Here is a 22,879-nt window from a genome sequence, read left to right as displayed (position 1 = left end):
CTCACACACACACACACACATAGAGAGAATTGGGTTACTGTTTAACAATGGAAACAACACTACAGTTCTACAATTTCATTTAGCATATGCACCTATCCTAAGCGACGTACATGTGGGAGTAGACACAACACAAGCAAGGATCTCGTCAGGTGAAAACAACCTGGATAAGTGCCATAAAACAATGCAAGAACTAACAATTATATATACAGTCAAGGCTGAAATGATTCATACCCTTGGCAAATTTTGACTTAAAGTTACTTTTTTTCAACCAGGAATTTTTTTTAACTGGAAATGACACAGGCTTCTGCCAAAAGATAATATGACAATGTACAAGAGGCATCATTGTGGGAAAAAAAAGTATGTCTCAGCTTTTATTTTTTTTAAAAAGGCATGTCCAAAATTGCCAGGGGTATCAATATTGTTTATATGTAAACAAAAAATAACAACAATATCTATATAAAAACGTACATTTGATATTTATTTTTTGTTAATTAGCAACATGTGTATTTAAAAAAAAGTTACTCCCAAAACTATGTAGGCTATATTTTGGTAAATATTTTAATTAGAAAACTTGTAATTATTTATTTTTTATTTTTAATCAATCAATTATTCAATAAACATTTTTTCTACATATTTTTTTCAAAAACATGGATTAGAGCATGAAAAAAAATCTGGAATGTTTTTGTTTATTTATTTTTTCTCGCTTAAATTCGGGGACACATGTTCAGGGAGGGCTTTGTTCTGTTCTCGGCCGCCCAAAGAGAAGCAACAGGCAGAGCTCAGAGCTCCAGAGCAGGAATGCGGACATGATGAAAATGTTTTAGACGCAACTATCCTCAGCTAACTTACCGTCACTGAGCGTCGAAAACTTGTAGACGATTCTCACACTGTTATTTGTGCGTCAACAACATCTGGACACAGTCGGAACTTTCGGGAAGTTGGAGGAAAACTTTTTCTGGGACGCTGAAGTCACTCTTTCACTCGCTTTTTTCTTGTTTTCTTCTTCCGCTGGAGGAAGGAGAGGATGGGAATAATTTGAAACGACATGTTTGAGAGGTAAGTTTATAAACATGTCGACGTTTGCTTAAAACTTGTTTTTTTGGGAACAAAGTAGCTACATGTGTAGCGAGTTTCTGTTAAAAAACGCGAGAGAAAACGGGAAATTTCCACTACCTTTTTTTACTCGACGTCACAAAATTCTCGGTGTGTGAATAAGCAACTTTCTCAGGTCGAATAAACAATTTATTTGTGTGTCTTCAAGCCTGTGCTGATGAGGAGACGTTGGTTTTCCCTGCACTGAGGGCTAAAGGAAACAGGAAAGGAGCTTCTGCTGTTTGTTTTCCACCGAGTAAGACGCCTGTCTCATGTCCAAGGAGACCGTCCGTCCTCCGGATGGGCCAGAGAGGGGCCCCCGGCCGGAGACGAGTCCCTTACTGCCTGCTTCACACGGTAAGAGGCCTTCAATTAATCGCTTTTGATGTGAAATTTCAAGTTTCTGGGTCACATTTTGCTCATTTGGGGGCCTTGAGAAGCCCCCAGAGGTCGTCTCGCAAAAATATTAAGTTTTATAAAGTGAAAGTGAGGGAAAGCTCCAAGAATATGGAGAATTCTCGAGCCTGCTATGTGATGCATGTGTGCATGAACTTAATTTCTGTTTTCTCCTGCATTGAAACTGAGCTATAAATACAGCTGCCATATCCCGTCAAGAGCAGTTCCTAAAATCAAAAATATAGAAAATGAGGCATTAACAGATTACTGGTGCATATCAGCACTCATCAGCATGCTCAGGACAAACCTCATCCTTGTCTTTTTTCTTTTGAAATTATATTCGTTTTTGGTGTACATCAGTATCTTTGCTCCGCAGCCTTGATAGTGTTTGTGCTTTTTTTCTCTTCTTCCCCTCAATAAAGTCTGAAGAAACGCCCTGGTGACTATTAACAGCAACCACAGCCAATTATAGTTTTTAATTAACTTTCTAGTTGCCCCTAAGATTATCACATGTAAAATAAGCTTACCACCCCTCCGCCCCACTCCCGACACCCTCCTTTTCATTTTTCTTCAAACAAGCAATGAACCGTTAACCATCCTATTTATACCAAGCATCATTATGGCACTGTCAAAAAATAGTAAAGTAGGACAAAGTAAGCAATCACTGAGGCTGCTGGATTGTGAATGGATTTTTTTTTTTTTTATGCCGGACCTTCAAAGGCACTTGGAGTTAAGACTAGATTTCCCGTCTCAGGGGACTGTGGATGTACTGAGAATAGGCCAATTTATTTCTAACTGTGATCACTAAATACTGCGATGCATCACACAGTACTGGAGCTAACGTAGCTACCATACATCAGCTCAGATATGTGCCATATCTGTCTCGAGCTTCTGGCCTGCACTCATTCGTTCCACTCTCCCATCCATCACTGCTTGCAAACAGGGTGTTGTAGCATCGCAACAAAGCTTTGGTAAACGTGATTGGGAGGTTTGCTGAGTCACTGTTCACCATTTTTGTGCTTTCGTGCTGCAATATGCTACTGAAGGACTTTCAAGCTGTGGGTTATGAGTAGGCATCTGGCACCGGACCAGTGAATAAAGTCATTGTGGAAGGTTTATTTACTGAACAAAGCAGCAGTGTGGAATGAGCAAAAAAAGGAGAAAGCGAGTCTGGAAGTAGCCAGGCTCAGGGAGATGAGTTTAACTGTCTCTCTTGTCTTTGCGCAGCTATCATGCCGGGAGTTTTTGCCCACATACTTTTTCCAATTTAGATGAATGCAGCCTTTATGGCAGTAAAAGACGCTTGGCAGGTAGAGCACGCCCGGGAGCACAAGGAGAGAAAATGAGATCCAGAGCTCTGGCAAGGCCTTCACCTGAACCGCCCCACCATGTCATGCAGTTTGCCAGTGGCCTGTTTTTTTTTCTGGCAAAAATAGGCAGAACGGCCTGTGCATCTCTTGTTCATCCTCTGTCTCTGAGGTTTTGTCCACTGCAGTGAAAGTTTGCATCTGCTTTTAGAGAAATCCACTTTAATTTTGAACACTTGAACTCCTAATGGGATAAACTAAACAACCGAGGCCTCGTCTGTTTGCTGCAGAATGTTTAGTTTGCTTAACTTGCAGCAGGTGCTTCTTGTTAAACCACGTTTAACTTTGAATCTTTGTGACCCCAGATGCTTGTGACAGCGAATCATCGGGAAGAGAGTCGTCTCCCAGGAAACCAACCGCCGAAGGACAGAGTCACGTGATGGAGGAGAAGGCTAATTATCGCGACCCTGTAAGAGGTAAGTTTTATTGACCTGGGAAAGCTGTGGGCGGACAGCAGGGCATCTTGGTGTTATTTCTAATGACAAACAACAATGAGGCGTTTAATTGGAGACAGTGAAAACGATTAGCATACTGTATTTTTTGCGTGCATGGGCAGATGGTTGAGATTAACCGCAGTAAATGTTTAATTTAACACTAAAATGGCTATAATTTCATCCTTTTTTTTAACTAACATGCTCCACCTGTCGAGAATAGTAGTTGTTATGGCAGTTGCACACACATGCAGCGGGGTCACTTGGCCAGTTAAAATATTAGCTTCAGCGTCAAGATAGCATTAAGGTCTCCTGGCAAGTGAGTGGAAACTTGCGTGTGCTTTCATTCTGCCATAATGACCAAGACTTGGCTCAACTTCTCCATTTTCAGTTCTCCTTCCAAACCCTCAGTTCTGTGTTTTGGAAGTGGGGAAATCCTGTCTGTGGTTCTGGCATTGGACGTCTTTACACACTGATTGAATCGTAGCCACAATGTTTTCACCCTGTATCAAACATTTACCTTTTAGAGATGAATTGTGCCAGCTGCTCGAGGCGTTTTTCTGTTGAATAGTGACTTCAGTGTTCATGAACTTTTAAGTCCCATATGCGGCATTCCAGCTGTGTGTTGTTCCTCTCAGGAATCTATCATACCAAAGCATATGTTTTCAAGCGATTGTCGGCTTTTTTTTTTCCTGAGTCCTTCTAATCATTTTCTTTTTAACTTGGGAAACTTTGTGATCCGCCTTTACAACTCTGAGCTAATCACAGTGTTTTATGCAAATGTAGTGCACAGCAAGGTCTTCCAAAACAATTATTTGGCATTGAACTGATTGAGTTATTAGGAGGTCTAATTAAACCTAAATGCACTTTTAAGTAATTTGACTCGATACTGAGCTATGGATTGCAGGTCACGAAAATGAAACCAGCTAAAAGCTTTTGTGTACGTGTGTTTCATTGTTCCTAAGTAGAGTGAGATGTGTCAACATGGGCTAATAGCGGCTGATTGCTTCCATCCATGAAAGTGCCGAGCAATAATAAGGATTGTGTTTTCATTTGACACAGTTCTTGACAACAGTTCTTTTGTTTCTAGGTTGTTAACTTTTCCAGGGCGCCTTTTCCTGCCTTTTTTGGTATTAAGCTTAATGACTTGCCAGTGGCTTGTTTACTGAAGTAGCATGGAAAAGAGATAAAAAAAGTAAAGAGGGGGAAAAAAAGATTTTCTGTCAAGAGGTCTTTCTAGCTTGGCAGGTGTGTGGAGTGTTGCACTTCTGGAGGGAGGCATGCTTTTCTTTCATCTCTGCAGATAAGCCCCTGTGACAACAGTTTTGCGTTGTAATTGATGTCGCTTCCTCCCAGCATCCACACACAGAAACCCTCTTGTTCTTATAAACACACATACAAGTAAGCAGGTGTTAAAGCAGAGAGAACATGAGATGGTCGTGTCAAATGAGGGAAAAATCCCAAATTTCTGCTGTCTTTGTGCAACTTTTATTTACCTTTTGTCTGCTTGTGGTTAAATCAAACTTGGAAATTCATTCAGGGCGGATTAAGTTAACCTATTTATGTCATGGACCCTCGCTGTCTCATTGTGGTTTTGTTTAGTTGAGGCGACCAATCTGCTCACTGGCAGGGGTAATTGAGAGCCCTCTCCACCACAGAAACAGGAAATCAATACGAAATCATCTGCCTGCCTACATCCCAGCCCTGTCTTGTTTTTTCCTCCCCCCCAGCTGTCCGATTTTAAAAGCTTGTGTACGGTATGTGGATGCTGGCTTTTCACAACAAGAGGAAGCCCCACTGTAAATATTGTGATAACAACGCAGGTCGCATTTCAGTTATGACAGCATTGTTTTGACAAGTTGTCCACTTAATCAGTGGGTTATCCTAAAATGGAGCACAAACACGGCAGTGGTTCTGCTAATAATTTAAATGTTCCTCATGGACTAAATGCAGGAGGCATCGCTGCACAGCTGCCAAAATGAATCCTAAAGTTTGACCCAAAAAGCATAAAAAGTTTCTTAAATTCACATATTTTAAACGAGTTATTGTTCTGAGATTGTCAACCACAGTAGCTTGTTACACGAAAAAATAAAAAAATGTGATTCTGCCCTTCCTGTTAGGCTTTTGTCAGTTCCTCTGTGTCTCTGCCATCCTTTGGGAGGAGGGAGAATCTTGTGGGGGAGACGGACATTCCTCAAGAGACGGTTCTGGGTTTTCAAGCAGCTGATATCTCCTGCAACCAGGGCCTTCCCTGGAAATAAATTGCTCCCACCCAGCACCAGTTTTAGGAGTTTAATCATCACATTATTCACCAGATTGTCAAATACTTTTTAATGCTTCTGTGGTTGATAAAGATGACCTTACTAGCTTCAATAGAACAGGTCTGTTTTTTTTATCTCAGGGAAATTCTGTAGTGAGGAAAGAAGGTCAAATAACATGACACTCTTCTTTTTTTTTGTTAAAGAAAGACATTAGTCTGGCCTTTGTGTGAACCTCTGATTTGGCTCTTTAGTGGCACACCTTCAAGGTTATTACCTGTGTGCAGAGTTGACCTTTCAGAAGTGAATTTTGTGACCCCTAATAAATGCTGTAAAAGGGATTGTTTAATGGGATGGTGTCACATGCTTTCACCTGTCTTGGCAGAAAAGATTCAACAACTGAGATTTATGTACAAAATTCTAAAGTTTTTGATACTTACCCGTCGCTCGAGTTGGACTGAGATAAAACAAAGGACAAGTGCTCCTTCATCATGATTTTCATCATCAGCGCTGAAATATTTTTGCTGCCCAAGTGTTGAATCAACATTCTCAGACCGTCACACTTTGCCTCACGAGTCTTCCAAAGTGCTTGAAGTACTTAAAGACTTTGTAACCTTATGTCAGTTTTCTTTTCCCAGAATGTTTTTTCAGCTATAGGAGCCGCATGGTGATTGTTGTTATGCAAGATTCATATCTTTATTGTAATCCTCAGAGCCCTGTCTCTGCAGAAATAATGTGTCTGAAGCATAGACCTATTATAAACTGAACCGTAATTTTCAAGTGATTACTTACCAGTGGGTCATGGAATCAAAAACTGTATAAATAGGGTGAAATGCTAGTGTAGGGGTTGATTAAAATGGCCATTGTAATTCTACCTCTGTTGTAATTATTTTCTCATTGTCTTGGTGCAGATAGATTTCATATGGGAAATTTCAAGTGTGTTAATTAGCATATTTTACCCAAAGTGCCCGAGACTATTCATTGTTAATTTTTTTTTGAAGATATTCAAAATACTTGAGCCAAATGATTAGATATGCATACCTCAATTCATGGACTGCAGTCTTTTAAGTGCGCATTAGATACAAGGAAACGTATATGGATTTTGATTGTGGAGGAAGAGTATCATTTTTTTCCCCTCCTAAATTAAAAAGAAAGTTTGGATATTTAGACAAATTTGTGGAAGTCGATTTAACACCAACTGACCTTTTGCATCTGAATGGTTCTAGTGCAGCTGGAAGAAATGTTAGGATGTTTTACGTTAATGGAAGAAGCAATACCACAGTGTAAAAATACTCGAAACTCTTTAAAAAAAAAAAACATATCAAGCAAATCTATTGCATTTCCATGAAAAAAGCAATTTATTATTGTAATTACCGATAGTGTTAGAACTTTCACACATTTTGTATGTTGTTGGTGCAAACAATCCAATATATTTTGTGAGTCTGTGTCCCATGCATGTATATTTTCCATCAAGTAAATCCAAAAGTTCTATGTTTTAAATTGTATGGTGTGGATGTCTAAATTAGCATACGAGTAGTAGAAATGCCTCAAACTGTGCTCAAGTGCAAAACTGAAATTCCTGTCAATGAAATATTGTATTTACTTTCACTGTATAATACATCTGTGGCACTGCAGAAGTTTTATAACGCGTTTTATGGAATATGCACTATACATACAGACATGAATCTGTGTCTTGTCTACCTTATTTTTCCTGGCTGTCTCGCGCAGGTGAGGTAGTCAGACTGCTGGGCTCATGTTTACCGCCTCCCTAACCAGTGCCACATATGACAGTGTCAGTGCCTTTCACAAGCCACTTCACAAGAAAGGGGGGTGAGAAAAAAAAACTAGTTCAAATGAGAGCAGCGCAGGGGGGATTACTTGGCCTCTAACAGGGTTTTGGCTCCAACATTAAGGTTAAAACCCTTTTCTATTACTGAGATCTCTGCTGATGTTGCCCTCGCTAGCCCTGAACCCCTCGAGCTTCCAACTCCTTGCCCCCTTCGTGTTTGCAGGTTCAGTGCTTCTCTGCTAGGTCAGTCTGTCAGGCCCCCTGATCAGTGGAGGGTGACCAGGGACCAGGGGCTGGCTCCCGTCCAGACTCGCAGACAGCCACAGCTGACACAACCACCACCACCGACCCCCCCCCCCCCCCCCCCTTCTCTTTCAGGCTAGAGCTAAAATCGATACAGGCGTCTCTGTGTTTTAAAAGCCACTCAGAGGCAGACGAGCACCTCTGTCCCAAAGGCTGATCTCTCAGCTTAAGGCCTTGATTGGCATCCCGAAGATGCGAGGCGCTGACCCACAGCTGTCCCATTAGCAGAGGGTTAATGCTGAGATTGATACTGAGCAAATAAAGGAACTAGGTGTGGGGGTGTTTTGATAGACTGCCTATCCCCTCTCTGACCCAGAGACAGACCTCAGCTGTATTTTGGCTTTAAGGGAGTTTTTCCAATATTGGCCATGTTAGCGGATTTTCAGCAGATGCACTTAAAATTTATTTGGTGTGGCTGTGTGTGCTGCTTTTTTTTTTTTTTTTTTTTTTTGAAGTGTGCGCATGTGCATATCTGCGCGCCTGCTGTTGAATTTCAAACAAGTGAACTTCCTGTGGAACTTCTACTTCAGCGAGGAGATTTTTTTTGAAGCCGGTGGAATATTTGAGTCATCGATGTAACTGAAACTGAAAATACCCCCGTTCCCCCTCCTTCCCTCCCGTTTGCTCCCGCTCGGTTGCTCAGTTTTTTTTTTGTTTTTTTTTTTGTTTTGAGTCGTCGGCGAGCGGAGGGTGGAGCACGTTTTTGGAGTATGAAGCCTGTCAGCTCCCTCAGGCCTGCTCTGAGTCACGTCATAATTGATCTTTCTAGAAATTGTGGTAGCTAGCCGTGTAAAGTCTAAATCCATGCAAGATGTGCAGCTTTATAAAGACACTGCAGTCGTGCATTCGCCTGTCTTTATACTGCACTCTTTCTCCTCTCTTGGATGGCGAGGAACACATGAAGGAGAATGAAAGGCACTTGACAAAGCTTAATGCAGAAACAGACTCGTACAAATTCATCTCAGAAATGAGGAAAGGTAGAGAATAAGGCGCCATTTAGAGTGTCTTAAAGCTGTCAGGTTGTAAGACTTTTGAACAGTCTTTGCTCCTCGTGTTCTGCTGCATTAGTTGCGCTCAAATTAGCACCATGCCAAATTCCACACAACAGTGGAGACTAGAGACTTCTGTGGCCGGAGCTTGAGGGGGCTGAGTGTGAAAGACTTTCCCTTGACATGAGTCATGAAAGAGAAAATGGCATCTCAAAGGGAGTTTCAATGACTTAGATAGCAGTCAAACGTTTCAATCTGGGGAAATGTTCCATTTTGAAAATAACGGATGACACCCCACCACACAGCCATCGCCACCTCCCTTTTCCGAGCACACACACCTCACCGCTTGCTTTGGCATAAAGCTCCATGTTGTCAAATCAAGCTCTCGTGTTTCAAGATGCCGTAGCTACTGCAAAATGTAATTAAGCAGAACAAGTCCGAGGGGGTTATTTTTTCCACTCAATCAGCAGCAAAATTTGAAATTAGTAAACCCCTGACACCCTGCTTCTTTTTTTCCCCCCATTTGTTGGGTAGAGGCAGCAGCAGCAGTGGAAATGATATTAAGCATTGTCTTCAAGTGTCACTTTGCCTTCAGAAGGTTGGAGGAACCAAATATGAATGACTGTCAAAGATAATGAAAGCAAAAATAACGTGCGACCACTAAAACCAGCTACGCAGTATCGACAGACTGTCCTGGAATGGGATGGAAAAACAGACAAAAATGTGATGCTTCCCGGTTTAAATGAGATGCTATGCAATGTGATCAGCCTTGACAGGTGAAGACCGTTAATAGAGTTCTGTTGCACACACACACACACACACACACACACGCACACGCACACACGCACACACATACAGAGCATGTCACTTTCCCTGATGAGGATCCAATATCAGAGCAGGTAATTTAGCTTTCTTCAGCGGTCATCATCTATGCAGCCATCATCATTTTATCTTGGATAAATACAAACCGATTGTGTGCATGTGTATGAACTGACAGGCCCAGGATTGCCGTGTGATGTCTGGAGTCACATTTTTTCCCCCCTCATATCTGTTGGAATAAGTGACATTTCTGTTAGCCCGTGTCAGGTCGCCATCCACTCAATAAATGCTCAAGATGAGACCACTGACTTTGCATGGCTTTCACATCCTTTAGCTAATTTTCTACTCCAATGCTACTTCTCGGATCCCTCTTGACATTGATTATATTGATAATAATCACATGCTGATGATTTTTCTTTTCTTTCTTTTTTGTTGTTGTGATAGGACACTTGTATGTTGATCCTTGAGTCTGTTCTCTTCCAACTCGTCCTTCTAGACAATAAAGAAAGTCCTTGTCCGGGAGTTTAGAAGGTCAAACGGTAAACGAGGCTTTGATACGCCCAAGGAAAATTTCAATCAGAGCCCTTTTGTAATAACATTCATTGTACTATTTTCCTCTCTCTCTGTGTCCCTCTCACTCGCTGCCGTATAATTCCCCTGGTTTTGCTTCTATAAATATGGACAGGGAAGATGTATAATTTCTAATGAGAAAATATATCCCTTTGGATTGAAAGGCAGGGGCTGTTCCATGCACTGCTGTTTGTTAGGAGGAGAGATGATACCTCAGGCTGTTTTGGCAGTGGGAGGAGGGGGTGGTGGTGGTGGTGGTAAGAGGAGTCTGGCTAGGTCATTGCACATTTACAAATTAGCATTTCAATCATGCAGGTACATGGCCAGTCGAGCAGAAAATATACATGTTTTTCTAATACAAGGCACAAAAAGATAAACAAAACACTGGCCGCGTTAGTGGAATTAGCATTTCAGAGCTAACTGTCACTGTATATTTGCCCCGTTTCTGTTTGGGGGCTCATAACTAAAATTAAAGGTGCCTCCTCTGCTCACATATTCCATTCAGTGTTACCTCACAAACTCATAGCATTGTGTAATAATGGCTATTAGGAGATGAATACAAGATCTGGATTGTGGTGTTTATTTGGTGGGAGTGATGTGACATTCGAGTAACTGTATGCTCTCTATGATGGGCATTCTAATAAGCCTGGGCAAACACCTTTTGTCTCTCTTCTCCCTGTTTCTCTCTGTCTCAGGGGCATTAATATTAAAAAGGCCTGAGCTTTAGAAACACAGAGCTTGTATGATTGTTCAATCCGCTCTATGCCTTACCTGCGACTCTTGATGTAGTCTTGTGCAAATGAGAATCTCCATACTGCCCTGTTTGACCTTTTGTGTTATATTTTCATGTTCCTGACTATTTTAGAATTCTTGTTTATACAACTTTGTTTCAGCTGACATGCATGCATGCATATTTCTTCCTGGTAGGTCTACCAGTATGCGCGTGTGTATCCAGTAGGCCTATATGTACATTATACACACTCCCCCTTTTCTTTGCTCAGTCTTTTGGGTGCAATTTCCAGGTCCCTCCTGTAGGACCTATTTTCAGTGACAAAAGTGGAGGTGTTTATATACTCGGTTTTACATACAGAGCGATCCCCTGCACAGCTCTGGTGCAGCTTCCACTCTCTCCAGACACTCTGCTGCTTGGTCCCTGTGTGGCGCAGTCACTGAAGACTCAGTGACAAATGGCAATTATATTTGTGTGTTCTTCATGAATCCATCAAACACTGGCCTTTTAAAAATGCTCCCCAGATATTTGAGGCTGTCAGCTACTAGTAGCTGGGACCAAATTGGGATGCTGCTTAGACAGTCAAGAACCACTCACCCCCTAGTTTCCCCTGTGATGTGTGTGACAGCGTGTGTAGGGGAATACCATGTTTTATTCAACTACAAATGTACACTCTCAACAGTTGTTGATGTGCTCCAAATAGGGCAGTTACAAGTCCAATTTGAAGTCTTGTGTGCGAGTGTGTGTATATGTGCGTGTGTGTCCAGTTCTTCCTACAAAACATGGTGTTTGAATGCAACCTGTCAGGTTGTGTTTATTCGGTTATCTTAGGACACCTACTCTGCTTCTACAAGCTTGTGGCAACCGCACCAACTTGTATATTTTTTTCCCCAAACTTGCTGGGATTTGTACATATCAAATTTTGATGCTGCTCGTCTTACCTGCTGTGTTGTAGGAAAAATGCTGCAGCAGCGCGTCTCTGTTGCTCTGTCAGGATTTATTAACAGGCTCAGCTCATATTTGCATAAATCAGTTTTATCCTCAGATGAGGAATCAGACTGTATGTTCAAGAACTTCATTACCGCATTATGTTACCTTGAAATTCTGAAGTCTACTCTTGTGTGAAGCCCACAGTAAAAAAGTAAAAAAAAAAAAAAAAAAAAAAAGTTGCATGCACGTTTTTAAAATGTCTATATTTTAATAAAGTTGAAGGTACGATTAAGCTGATTAACTAAAACAATGCAAAAATGCCCAGTGGCTGTTTAATACATTTCAAAGTCTACTTGATGAATGAGGACTTTTTCCTAAATCTGTTTTATGTTGGGTTTACAGCACATACAGAACCACAAAATACTGTGCTGACGGTACTGAGAACTTATAGTACTAACAGTTTTTTTTCACTTTACTGTATGTGCATTGAAGGTTTTCATGCACCAGCTTACTAGCAGAGTGCAATTCTGACAGGACTTACTGTATTTCTGCTTTTTCTCATTATTTCTTCATTTGTCTCATGGTGACTGTACAAGTCTGTCATTGCCATCTTTTGACAGTATCATCATTATTATGATCAATGATTATGAATATTACTCCATCGTGTCCATTAATCTCAGTCTCCGTGTTCATCAGGATAAAAATAAAGACTGACTGGGTAAAGACTATCCAAGAACCTGCCACCAAAGTGCACCACTCTTCAGACTTGAACCACTTTTAGGGCTTTTGCAGCGTGTCAGAAACCCGAGTCAACGCTTATGTACTCTGGTTTTTACGTGGTGGTTTCTTAATAACTATTTATACTTTGGCAAATTGAAAGCTTGACTTCCTCAAAAGGAAAGGTAATTATGCCTCCCAGTCTACTTTGGCCTTTTTGTGCATGAACGTGTGTTTATGTGTGAGAGTCCATGTGGCTAGTTCGCTTAACTTAAATGGGGAAAAATGACTGTAATTATGCAAGATACTACTGTATGGGCGATTGATGTGTTGAGGAACTGTCATCCTCTGTACTGGAGTTTGCTATGTTGTACTGACTTCATAATACTCACGTACACGGGTAAATTATTTATAATGTGCAGCGCTGCATGCAAATTGTGCTGTTTGTGAGTGTTCACAAACTGAATTTGGACAAGCTAATCTTTACTTATTGATGGGATTTTTCCCTCATAAGTGTAAGTCAGTGCTTTTTATATAACAAACAATGTGGGAGGAAAGAATAAACAATGTGACTGGAAGAATTGGGTTTTTGATGACATCTCTGGATCTTGTAAAATTTTGCAGCAGCAATTCAGCCTGCTTCACAAAGTGGAAAAAGGACAAATATCAAAAGACTAAGTACAATTTGGTTTATTTTGATTAAAATAGTGAGTTAAATAAATGACAGACTTGCGCAAACTGACTCAGAAAAGCAAAAAAAAAACGCACTTCTGTGTGCATGTGTGAGTGTAAATGACAGTCACACATTCAGATCACCGTAATGTGATGCTGTTTTACAGATTATCAGTTTTGTTTGAAGAAAACTTTTTCAAAAATCCTCCTGGCAGGTCAAAATCCTCTTCCTTTGCCTCCCCAGTGGGGAGAGTGAGCAACGTACGTGGATTAAAAGGCGTGATAAAGCGAACAGCTGCCAGGGTTAAAACAGCAGAACGGCAACAACTCTAAGTCTCCTTGTTAGAAAGCTTTCGTCTCTCCACACATTGTCATGGGCCGGCTGCAAGGCTTTTGTCTTTTGGAGAAGAAAATCCATCAACCTGCTCTTAAATCACTGCATAATGAATTCTATCGTGTGCTACCCAGTTGTCTAATTCAAATTGCATGGAATCCTGATCCCTAAAGTCTATATTTGTTTATCGAAGCAGCATGCAGAAGCCTGAATGAGGAGAAGGCAAAACCCACTGTGTGTATTTAATTGCTTTGTTTTACATCCACATTCACATCCGGCCTCTCCCAGGGTGATGTGTTGTTAAAAAGTGCAAGGCCCGATTCCCACACTCTCTCCCTCTCTTGTTAACCGTAATTGCACTTGTTGGTGAGCTGACAGAGAGAAAATAGAGATGGAAAGAAATTACCAGCGTCATATTAAGTTCTATGTTTGCATCCACTCTGGAAAATTTGTTGATTTCTGGACAGCTGCGGCATAACACTTAAACAAGGCTGCAGAGCTTGTGCTAGACAGCTGTTAAATGAGACGCCCTTCACGTTTGGTGGTGAAGACGCTATATAGTCAATGTATATAAAGAAAGTGTTAAATAGGAAAAAAAATTGAATAAGTATAGTTGACACGGACAAACTTAAGAGATGAATAATTCACAAAAATCTGGCAGCGTGTGCACATGCATAGAGGCTCTGATGTGGAGGGAAGGTAATGTAGGAGTAAGTCCCAGTAGAGCTGAATGTGCAGGTGTTCCTCAGGAAAATGCCACCTCCTTTGCTCACTCACATCCTTCCCCTTCTTTCTTATCAGACAGGTCGCTGTCTCCTGACTTTCTGTGGCTGTCACACATGCGCTTAGAAAGACTAGTTGAGGCCATTTCTGAGCCTTCAGAGGAGAGAAGATCATTACTGTTGCAGACAGCAGCCATTTTGTATATGTACACTATCACAGTGTCTTTTTGCTGTATTAATCTCTTTTCGCTCGCTGTCTTAACTCACCAAGGTACTGCTCCCACAAAGGTCTGTCTGCCTACAGCGGTGGCTTTTGTGATCCTGTCACATGTAAAGTTCTTGCATCTCTCAGCTTCTCTCTGTCGTTCCAGGTTGAAATGTTTGCCATATGATCGATATTATCATGTTAGGAAATGGTGGCATGATTTGCTGAGAGTGATAAAGTCTCAGAATGGCGTGTCTCCACTTCTGTGTTCGGTGTGTAAGAACTGAACATCACAGTCAGCAGTGACTTTATATGTGAATAAAATATACGAAGTGCAAGGTGCAGAGATTGCAGACAAAGTTGTCTTTCAGCTAAAATAAAGTTAAGTGAAAAGAATCCACTTCTGTAAAAGCAGACACTATAAATAATGAGGGAGTTATTAAAGTAAACCGCTACTTCCTTTTTCCTTTTCTTCCACTTTAGTGTTGGATCGTGCTTATTCCCTTACATTCACATAGAAATTATCTTTGCATAATGAAGCAGTTTTCTGTTGTGTTTTTAATATTCTGTTTTGATTGTTTATTACTTTCCAAATGGTTCAGCTGAATAAATGCAAGATGAAATAATTCAGGGAAATGGCATCACTTAACAATGCTTCAATGTCAATTTAAATAATTGCACTGAATATTTACTTTGGAACTTATTAGTAAACAGGAGTAAAAATATTATCCTTTCTGTTTTTTGTTTTTTTTCCCCCCACTAGCTCAACCTCAGTCTGATTCCAAGCTCGTGCTCTCGGAGCCTGCTGAGGGAGACGCTGCCAAAGACCATAATGGGTTTCGCCATGGCAGCGCTGGCACACCCACGCTGAGTAACGGCAACGGAATCCATCCTGGCGCTGGCGGACCCGACGCCACGCGGACATGCACCTGCGGCGCCAACATCAACACGAGCGCCACGGGCGGGTCGGGCCCTGGCACAAGAGCAGCGGCGGCGGCCAAGCCAATGACAGAGCAGCCCAGGAAGCAGCCGTCCACGCCTGTGTCACAGAGGATGCAGAGAAAATTGAGGTCCAGCTTGTCAGTCAACAGTGACAGCAGCCGGCGCAGCAAAGGCAGTTCCACAGGGTCACAGAAAGCTCCTTTACCAGAGGGTGAGTATCAACACACGAGGTAATAATGACAGCAAATAAAGGAGAGAATAATCCCATATATGTTGACACAATGATACTAACTTTTCTAACACATCATTGCTGGAATGCTTCAGTCTCTGCATCTCACCTTCTGTTGGCATAAACGTCTCAAGCTTTAATCACGGCCAGCTGAAGCATTTTAAATAAAAAAAGAAGTATTTTCTTATCATATCTTGTCATATAATTTATGATGTATATGCTACTTCAATTCTTTTTTTCTGAAATCAAAAGAACACACCAATCATTCTAACAATTTCTAATCATGAACTGATAAAACCCAGAAGCCATTCTTGGTCTGAGAACATGAACAATTCTGTATTGTCCAGTTGTATCATGTAGGAAAATATGAATATCCACTCTGACTTGATCAGGCTGAGAGGAAAAAACACTCGATCAAGAAATCCCTCACCTGCAGTCGCACAGTGCAGGGAGAACACATCAAACAAAATGAGGGTATTCTTAGGAGGCGCACATGAAATAATACCCTATCAGATATTGATAATAAATTCTTACCTTCTCTCACCTTTTAATGATGGCAGTGCATTTTATATTTATTGCTCCAGTCAAGCAAATGACATGTCATCTCGCCCCTGTGGCTTTTATTTTCTTTAACAACAAGTCAGAGAGTCCGTTTGCCATGCGGGGAAGCCGTCACTTTGTCAGGTGCAAGGCTGAGGTGAATTCAGTAATGAAGGTAGCTGGCCGGTCCTTTTCCATTGGGGAGATAGGTGTGACCGTCTAACGAGGCCTGAGAGCACGGGGTGCCTATTAAAAGTCGTGACCAGCCTTCTTCGGGCCCCTCACGGCCCCTCACACCTCTCTGGGCCCTTTTTGGCTCTCTACATCCCGTCAGCACCACCCTGGCCCTCATTAACAGGCCTCTTCACCTCTCTCCTCCAACTACTGTACTCTAAAGCTGTGCTTGTATTTGTAGACTTGCATGTCTTCTCTATCCTTCAGTTGTTCATGCAGTATTAGTCATATTTCTTTAAGGTAGATAGGCCATTTCTATGTTTTCGTCCACCCAAGGTCTTTGCTATTTTGTCTTTTTATGTGGGCCTTTTCTCCAAGGTGAAGGTGGAAAATAAGATGTAATTTTATGTGTTTTTAAAGATTCATAATGGTCAGGTTGAGATATAAGTTTAAATAAAGGAGAAATGTGGGCAGTCAGATCTTTATTTGATGATACTTTACTTGAAATATGCATTAGATCGAACTGCGCACAAACAAAACACGAAGAGACACACATTCACAATACCTTGCAGGTAGAGGTGGGATGCATCCGCTCGAGATATTCCAGACACATCATGTTTTCAGCATCTTAATTGGTAAAGAAAGGAAGAGCGAGAGTTAAAAGAAAAAAAAAAAAGCCGCTCAACAAGTCTCATTATGGCTTTTGTGTTGCTTATTTGCAGAGGCGAGAGCTCTCAGAATCAATATGTTCGCTCTCAACTATTTATTTCCCCCCGGAAAACAGCCAAGCTGTTGTGTTTGAATGTTTACATGGATTAACATAATCTGTTTGCCTGTGAAATTAGCCTCCTAAACAGCCCCCTGAACACAGGAAATAAAAGGCGTAAGCTAGCAGGAGCTAGCTCTGGGGATTCTGTTGCTCTCTGTGTTTCTTGGCACACGCCGTTGGCACCGTAGCCAATCTGTGATAACACGGCAGCTTCTGAGGAGTCATTTACCACACTGCTTTTGTTCAGTGGAGTGGGTTGTCTGAATTCTTGTCATCCAGTTTGTGTTTCTTTGTTAATTGTGTGTAATCAGTTAAGGTCTCCAAGCTGCTTTAGCCTCATTTAGAGATTTCGGGCCAAGACCGTGAGTACAGTGCTAAGCTCTGGCCTAGGCTATCAGCCTAGTTGTGTTTGTGTGTGTGTTTAAGCTCCAGTCTTTGGCATTTCCGTCAGCCGTGCATTATAAACAGACCAGCTTTAAGTGCATGTGGTGGACCTTTGCTATCCAGCCCACATCCTCTGCCCTCTTTACCCATGTGTGCCTTTTGTGCATTCCCATGGCCACCAAAGCTTTGTCTGATCAGTCTCTCTCTTTATCTTTGACCGTCTAGCTGTCTCGCCCTCTCTCTCCCTCTCTTTGTGAGTTTGAATGTTTTGCACAGCTTGCTGCTCTGAGGCCCATCCAGCTTGTTTTGTGTCATGCCGCTCCCCTTTTTTTGATGTTAGCTTTCCAGATGTCTCAAACTATTTCCTCAGAGGCGCCGGACGCTGTTTTTTTGGCCCCGCAAACTCTGAGCTTCATCTCCGCTCGCTGACATTAAACAGGAGCGTTGTCATTGTACGCTGCTCCGTCTGTCTGTTGGTTGGTTTCACTCTGTCTCTGTCTGCCTTTCTGTCTGTCTCTCTGTGTTTTCATGGAGATGTGCCTCGCGTCCATCTCTCTTGTGTACAGTATACGACCCCTCCCCTCCTTCCTTCCTCCCTCCCTCCCTCCGTGCGGGCTTCTGTAAGATCCAGACTAATCGCTGGTGTTGAATTATACATCCAAGTGAATAGCTGAGATGGCTGGCCACTGCTTAATGCCTGTGTACTGTGTTTGTATCGCATTCGCAGTCTACTGTTACATTCTGAATGCTGGCATGGCTATACCCTCTGGGTCCTTCAGAGTTTGTTAGGCTGAACTTTGAGGTTTTGTGCATGAAGCTGTGGCCAAGCAGTGTTTATTGCTCTCGCTGGCATTTTGCAGCGCTTGGATGGCAGTGAACTACAGCGGATGCCAGTGTCGAATGTGGAATGAGTTTTTGTTTTGCCAGCATGAAACAAATCTGCAATCTGCCCACCAGCAGTTTATGGCATGTCCACCCCAGATGTTCAGATTTCTTCTCATGCATCTTCCATCACTGCCAGTGTTATGGCCTCAGATAAGGATAATAAGATGCATTCAAACTTCAGGCGCCCTCACCGACACGCACACGGTTGCTCGTTTCATGTTCCCTTCTCTATCTTGTTTGTATCACAGTCAGCCAGCGCTTCTGGTCAGCTCTGCAGCCCTTAGCACTGCAAAATTAGAAAAAAAAAAACCCTCCTCTACTTTGATTAATCAAACATGAGCATTCAGCGGCCCTCAGCTTGCCTTCCCATTCCGTCCTCCACACTCTCCTTCTTTCGCTTTCCCTCTAACCCAATCAGTAACAGCCCCTTCTGACAGCTCAAGATGGGCTGATGAAAGTTATGCAAATGTGCCCTGTTTGTAATGCTATTTTTCTGCATCCATCCACATCATGTCTTTTTAACACTCCAAAGCAGTGGCGCTGCTCTGGCCTTGGATCAAACATGAGACAGCTGCAAGGAGTGCATGCCAGGCACACTTACGGAAAGATATTAAGTGGGATTTATTGACTTGGATACAGTAACAGAAGTTCCAGAGTGGAGAAACTTGATTAAGGACAACAAAATTGTATTCATTCATCTCTCATTTGTGTGTCTGTGAGTTGTAAGCAAACATTCATCTGTGTTTATTTTTCACCATCATGTTAAGACATATTGATTTTTTTTTTTTTTTTCTCAAATGAATCTTCTCATTATTTGGAAAAAGTGACTTCAGGTCTAATAACTTGACAGGTTGACTTAATGTCAAGCTGAAACTGCAAAACACAATCTCTCCTGTATCTCATGTCTTGCTGACATTGTGGTTTTCACACCACAAAACTGAGTGCAGACAAGATGCACTAATTACAAGACTGTTTTTTTTTTTTTTTTCCTATCTCAGACAAGTGAAATCAAAGTCACGATGTTGTTTGTGTCCTACTATGCTCTTATCAGTTCCTTTCAGAAATGAGCTCTTTTCTGTTAATCTGTTGGCATCTGAAATTCTTACTTTCATGCCTTAACACGATCCTGTTGTGTAAAAGTCAGTCACGCAGAGTCGCAGTTTATACAGTTGAATAGTTTTTTTACGTAGCAGCTGTGAGTCCTGTGCTAGAATGCAGCTGTTGTATGTATTTATTTTTTTTATTTTTTGCTGTAAAGTAGTGCATGAATTTTCATCACACAAGGACACATTTTTCAGAGATGAGGGAATCATAAATATGTGTGGGAATGTGTCTATGGTGGTTTTAACCTAATGAGTGTCTATGAAAAATGAGGATTGGACCAGGATTTGAGATGTCTCAAAGCTTTAAAGATTGTCTAGGTCGTAAAAAATACAGCTAAGGTCTTGTACTTTAAGTGTAGCGTAAAGCGGATCAGGTAAATTCAGTAAGTGACATTAAAATGACTAAATATGACACACTGTTGATATTTTCTCACTCAAGTTAAATATTTGTCGTCAAAAACTTGCCGTCAGTGGAGTTTCTTAGCAAAAGTTTTTTTTCCTTTTCTCTTATTTCATTGCTTATTCAAACCAGCATTGTAGCATTTTAATGAAACGTAACTAATTCAGCCTTTGCGAACCATTTTCATGATGGTTAATGGGAACATTAGTAACTTGAAGGGGAACCTTCAATTGCTGTGAAACAACAAGCTGAAACTTGCCACCAGGCACATAAAGTGTGTCTATGGGGAGGTTAAATGTTAATCAGAGGAGTGAGCATTGTCAGCATTAATTCACCTATTTGCCAGGGAGAGACTCTTGGACTTTGCTAATCGTCTTTGTTTGATCAACCCAGCAGTTTGCATGATAATGCCACAATTATTTAACAGCCTGTTAATCAAAACTGCAGGAGAGGAATTCATTTCTCTGAATTTTTCCCATTTCCTTTGGCCCCCCTGCCTGGTTAGAGGTCACCTTTTTCTTGCATACTTACTCTCTTCCACCTGTCACCTCATCAGCATGCAATATTCACCGACTCACTGCTTCTTTACTAATTTTTGGGAAAACAAATTCAGTATATTTACACTTTAATACATATACATTTCATATTTTATTGATTTGTTTGCTTCATATTTGTGTTTCTGTTTTATTTTATTTGCATACTTCTGTCACTTCACAACTTCACCCTGACTGGTTTGACACGGACCCAGACTGCTGCGTTCACTGCATCTTGGCCTGCCTTTTCTGTGAGTTCCTGACGCTTTGCAACATGGTGGTGGCCCAGGCCTCGTGCGGCGCATGCACATCAGAGGCTTGCTGCTGCTGCTGCTGCACCGACGACCTGGGCGACGACTGCAACTGTCCCTGCGACATGGACTGTGGCATCATGGATGCCTGCTGCGAGTCCTCAGATTGCCTGGAAATCTGTATGGAGTGCTGCGGCATCTGCTTCCCCACATAGGGAGGACCTGAGTTTGTGCGGACCAGGGTTTCTCCGCTGGGAATAACTGGACCCTGGATGAAAATATAGAAGGAAACCTCTCATCCTGTTGCTTTGAATTCAGCAACAGACAGGGGGAAAAGTGTGTGTGTGTGTGTATGTATGACTGATTTTTGAATGTGTTCTTGTCCTTTTATTGTGTCTTTTCAGTGTGTGTGAAATAGTGTGGGTTGTGTAAAGCATGCTTTGTAAGATGTACTTTGACACTGGGCTTCTCTATCCAAACCAGCTCAGCAGGGGCTAGAAGTAATTCCAGATATATGAACATGTCACTTAAGTCTTCAGTGTATTGTAAGTATTCTATTGGAAAAGTATTATCACAGACTGCCTTTAAAGTTTTTATTGACACATCAGGAAAGCCATCTAATTGCATCTTATCTTGCCTCTCTTTAGTCGTTTTTAGTGACTGATGTGTTACGTACACTCCACAAAATGAACATTTACTCAGTTTTCATTTTCAATTCTTGTTTTTTCGATGCTCAAAAAAACTGACGTTGCAGACTTAGTACTGTACAACACTGTAAGAGGTTTATGTGATGATTCATACACTCCTAATTGCATACTGTAGTTTTGCAGCACAGATTTCCATTTCGACACATCTACTGTACAGCAGTTGAAACTGGTGAAATATCAAAAGTGAATCATCACATTGTCTGCTACTTTCTGACACTAAAGGTAAGGGTGTGACAAAATGTTTTACTCCTGGATTGAAGTGGCCTATTATTGCAGAACAGAAATGCACAACATTACTGATAAGCTCATGATTGTTTGCAAAATTTTTACAAGTTGCTTGAATGTTTATGAAAGAATCTCATCTCATTTCTCCTGATTTGACAGAATTTGCCACCTTGGGTTTTACTGGAAACAAAGTGCACAAACTCACGTTTTATTACAGAAGGCCCTGACCAGCTCAGAGAGTAGTATTCTGTATTAAGATATACAATGTGTACAGCTCATGTCTTTATTTCTGTGGGAGTCCTCTAATGTTAGCTATCAATGATTAGGCTTTGTCAGCTCCATATGGTACAAGTCTTCTCTGTGATGCTGTTTTACACACATGCTGTGGAGGCATGACTTGTTGAACTGCACTCCGTTCAAAAGGGCCCATGATAAGGAATTAAAAAATGGTGACCCTAGTTGCCATATAAGCGGCTTTTGGGTATCAAGCCCAGTGACTCACAATACAAAAAAGGGAATCATGAACTGTCATATTGATATGGTAAACTAATGCAGGGTAAAGGCAGTTTTCTTCTCCTTTTTTTTCTCCCCCTCGTTCTTTAATTCTGTGTATCTCAAGATGAGTTTGTGGTGAATCACCAGCAGAGTCATTTTCTTGTCTTGGAGATCCGCTTTGATGTTGTTTAAGTGATGATACTTAATGCTGGCCCTCATTAGCACTGCTTACTAAATGGTAACACAAAAACGTCCCTTCCCAACGCCTTCAAGGATAATGTGCTGTCATGTACAGTTCGTCTTAATGGCGTGCTGTTGTGTGTGTATAAGGAGGCTGGATAGGCACCTCTTCAACAGATAACGTGCAGAAAGTCAACCTCATTTTCATGTTTATGATTAACTCAAACCACAAGTTTGTTACGGGCTAAAAGTGTCAAGAAAACACTATATAGATAATGTGAAGAATTTATCTAAAAAAAAAAATGTATAGTAGTTGTCTTGTACTATACTGTTTTGCTTTGTTTATGCTGTGCCTTAGACTTGATTCTTCTCATTTTCATCTGGATGCATCACTGCTTGACATGGAGTTCATAGCTCATTTTATTAGTTTTGTACATTATCTTAAATGTCAAAGAGAACAGTTTTTTAAAAATAAAACATTACCAAAAATGATCATGGTTTTACGGCATTTTTATAAATGGTACCTTTTGGTTGCGTCACATCTTCATTGTTTCCCAGTTGTGCAATATGTGCCTAGCAGGTCTTTCTTCTTATCAAATGTGGAGTAATGTTTTGACATCCATGTGGAAAATATTATTTTGTTTCAGTTTCTGCAATTTAAGAGGATTTCTTGTCGTTGCCATATGTTTGGTGGACAAATTGACTCCACAGTTGGCTTCAGAAGCTTGTATTTAATAG

General features: G+C 41.3%; 1 protein-coding gene across 1 annotated transcript; it reads left to right on the top strand.

Annotated features, from left to right (window-relative positions):
* Positions 1–737: 737 nt before the first annotated feature.
* On the top strand, positions 738–22,633 carry mdfic (MyoD family inhibitor domain containing). The gene is made up of 5 exons (XM_022222780.2): positions 738–1,056; positions 1,262–1,449; positions 3,161–3,271; positions 15,088–15,477; positions 20,499–22,633. The coding sequence occupies exons 2-5, from the start codon at positions 1,365–1,367 to the stop codon at positions 20,747–20,749; spliced, it is 837 nt and encodes a 278-aa protein (XP_022078472.1). The 5' UTR covers positions 738–1,056; positions 1,262–1,364; the 3' UTR covers positions 20,750–22,633.
* The last annotated feature ends 246 nt before the right edge of the window (positions 22,634–22,879 follow it).

Source organism: Acanthochromis polyacanthus, chromosome 1 (assembly GCF_021347895.1).
Source record: "Acanthochromis polyacanthus isolate Apoly-LR-REF ecotype Palm Island chromosome 1, KAUST_Apoly_ChrSc, whole genome shotgun sequence".
Taxonomy (NCBI): Eukaryota; Metazoa; Chordata; class Actinopteri; family Pomacentridae; genus Acanthochromis; species Acanthochromis polyacanthus.
The sequence above is the reverse complement of the archived record's forward strand: the minus strand, read 5'-3'. Positions and strand labels throughout refer to the sequence as shown.

Bases quoted from the DNA above. Each gene is read 5' to 3' on its own strand.
- mdfic (XM_022222780.2), top strand. From the start codon at position 1,365: ATGTCCAAGGAGACCGTCCGTCCTCCGGATGGGCCAGAGAGGGGCCCC. The intron at 1,450-3,160 runs GTAAGAGGCCTT...TTGTGACCCCAG, and splicing joins CTTACTGCCTGCTTCACACG to ATGCTTGTGACAGCGAATCA. The intron at 15,478-20,498 runs GTGAGTATCAAC...ACACGGACCCAG, and splicing joins GAAAGCTCCTTTACCAGAGG to ACTGCTGCGTTCACTGCATC.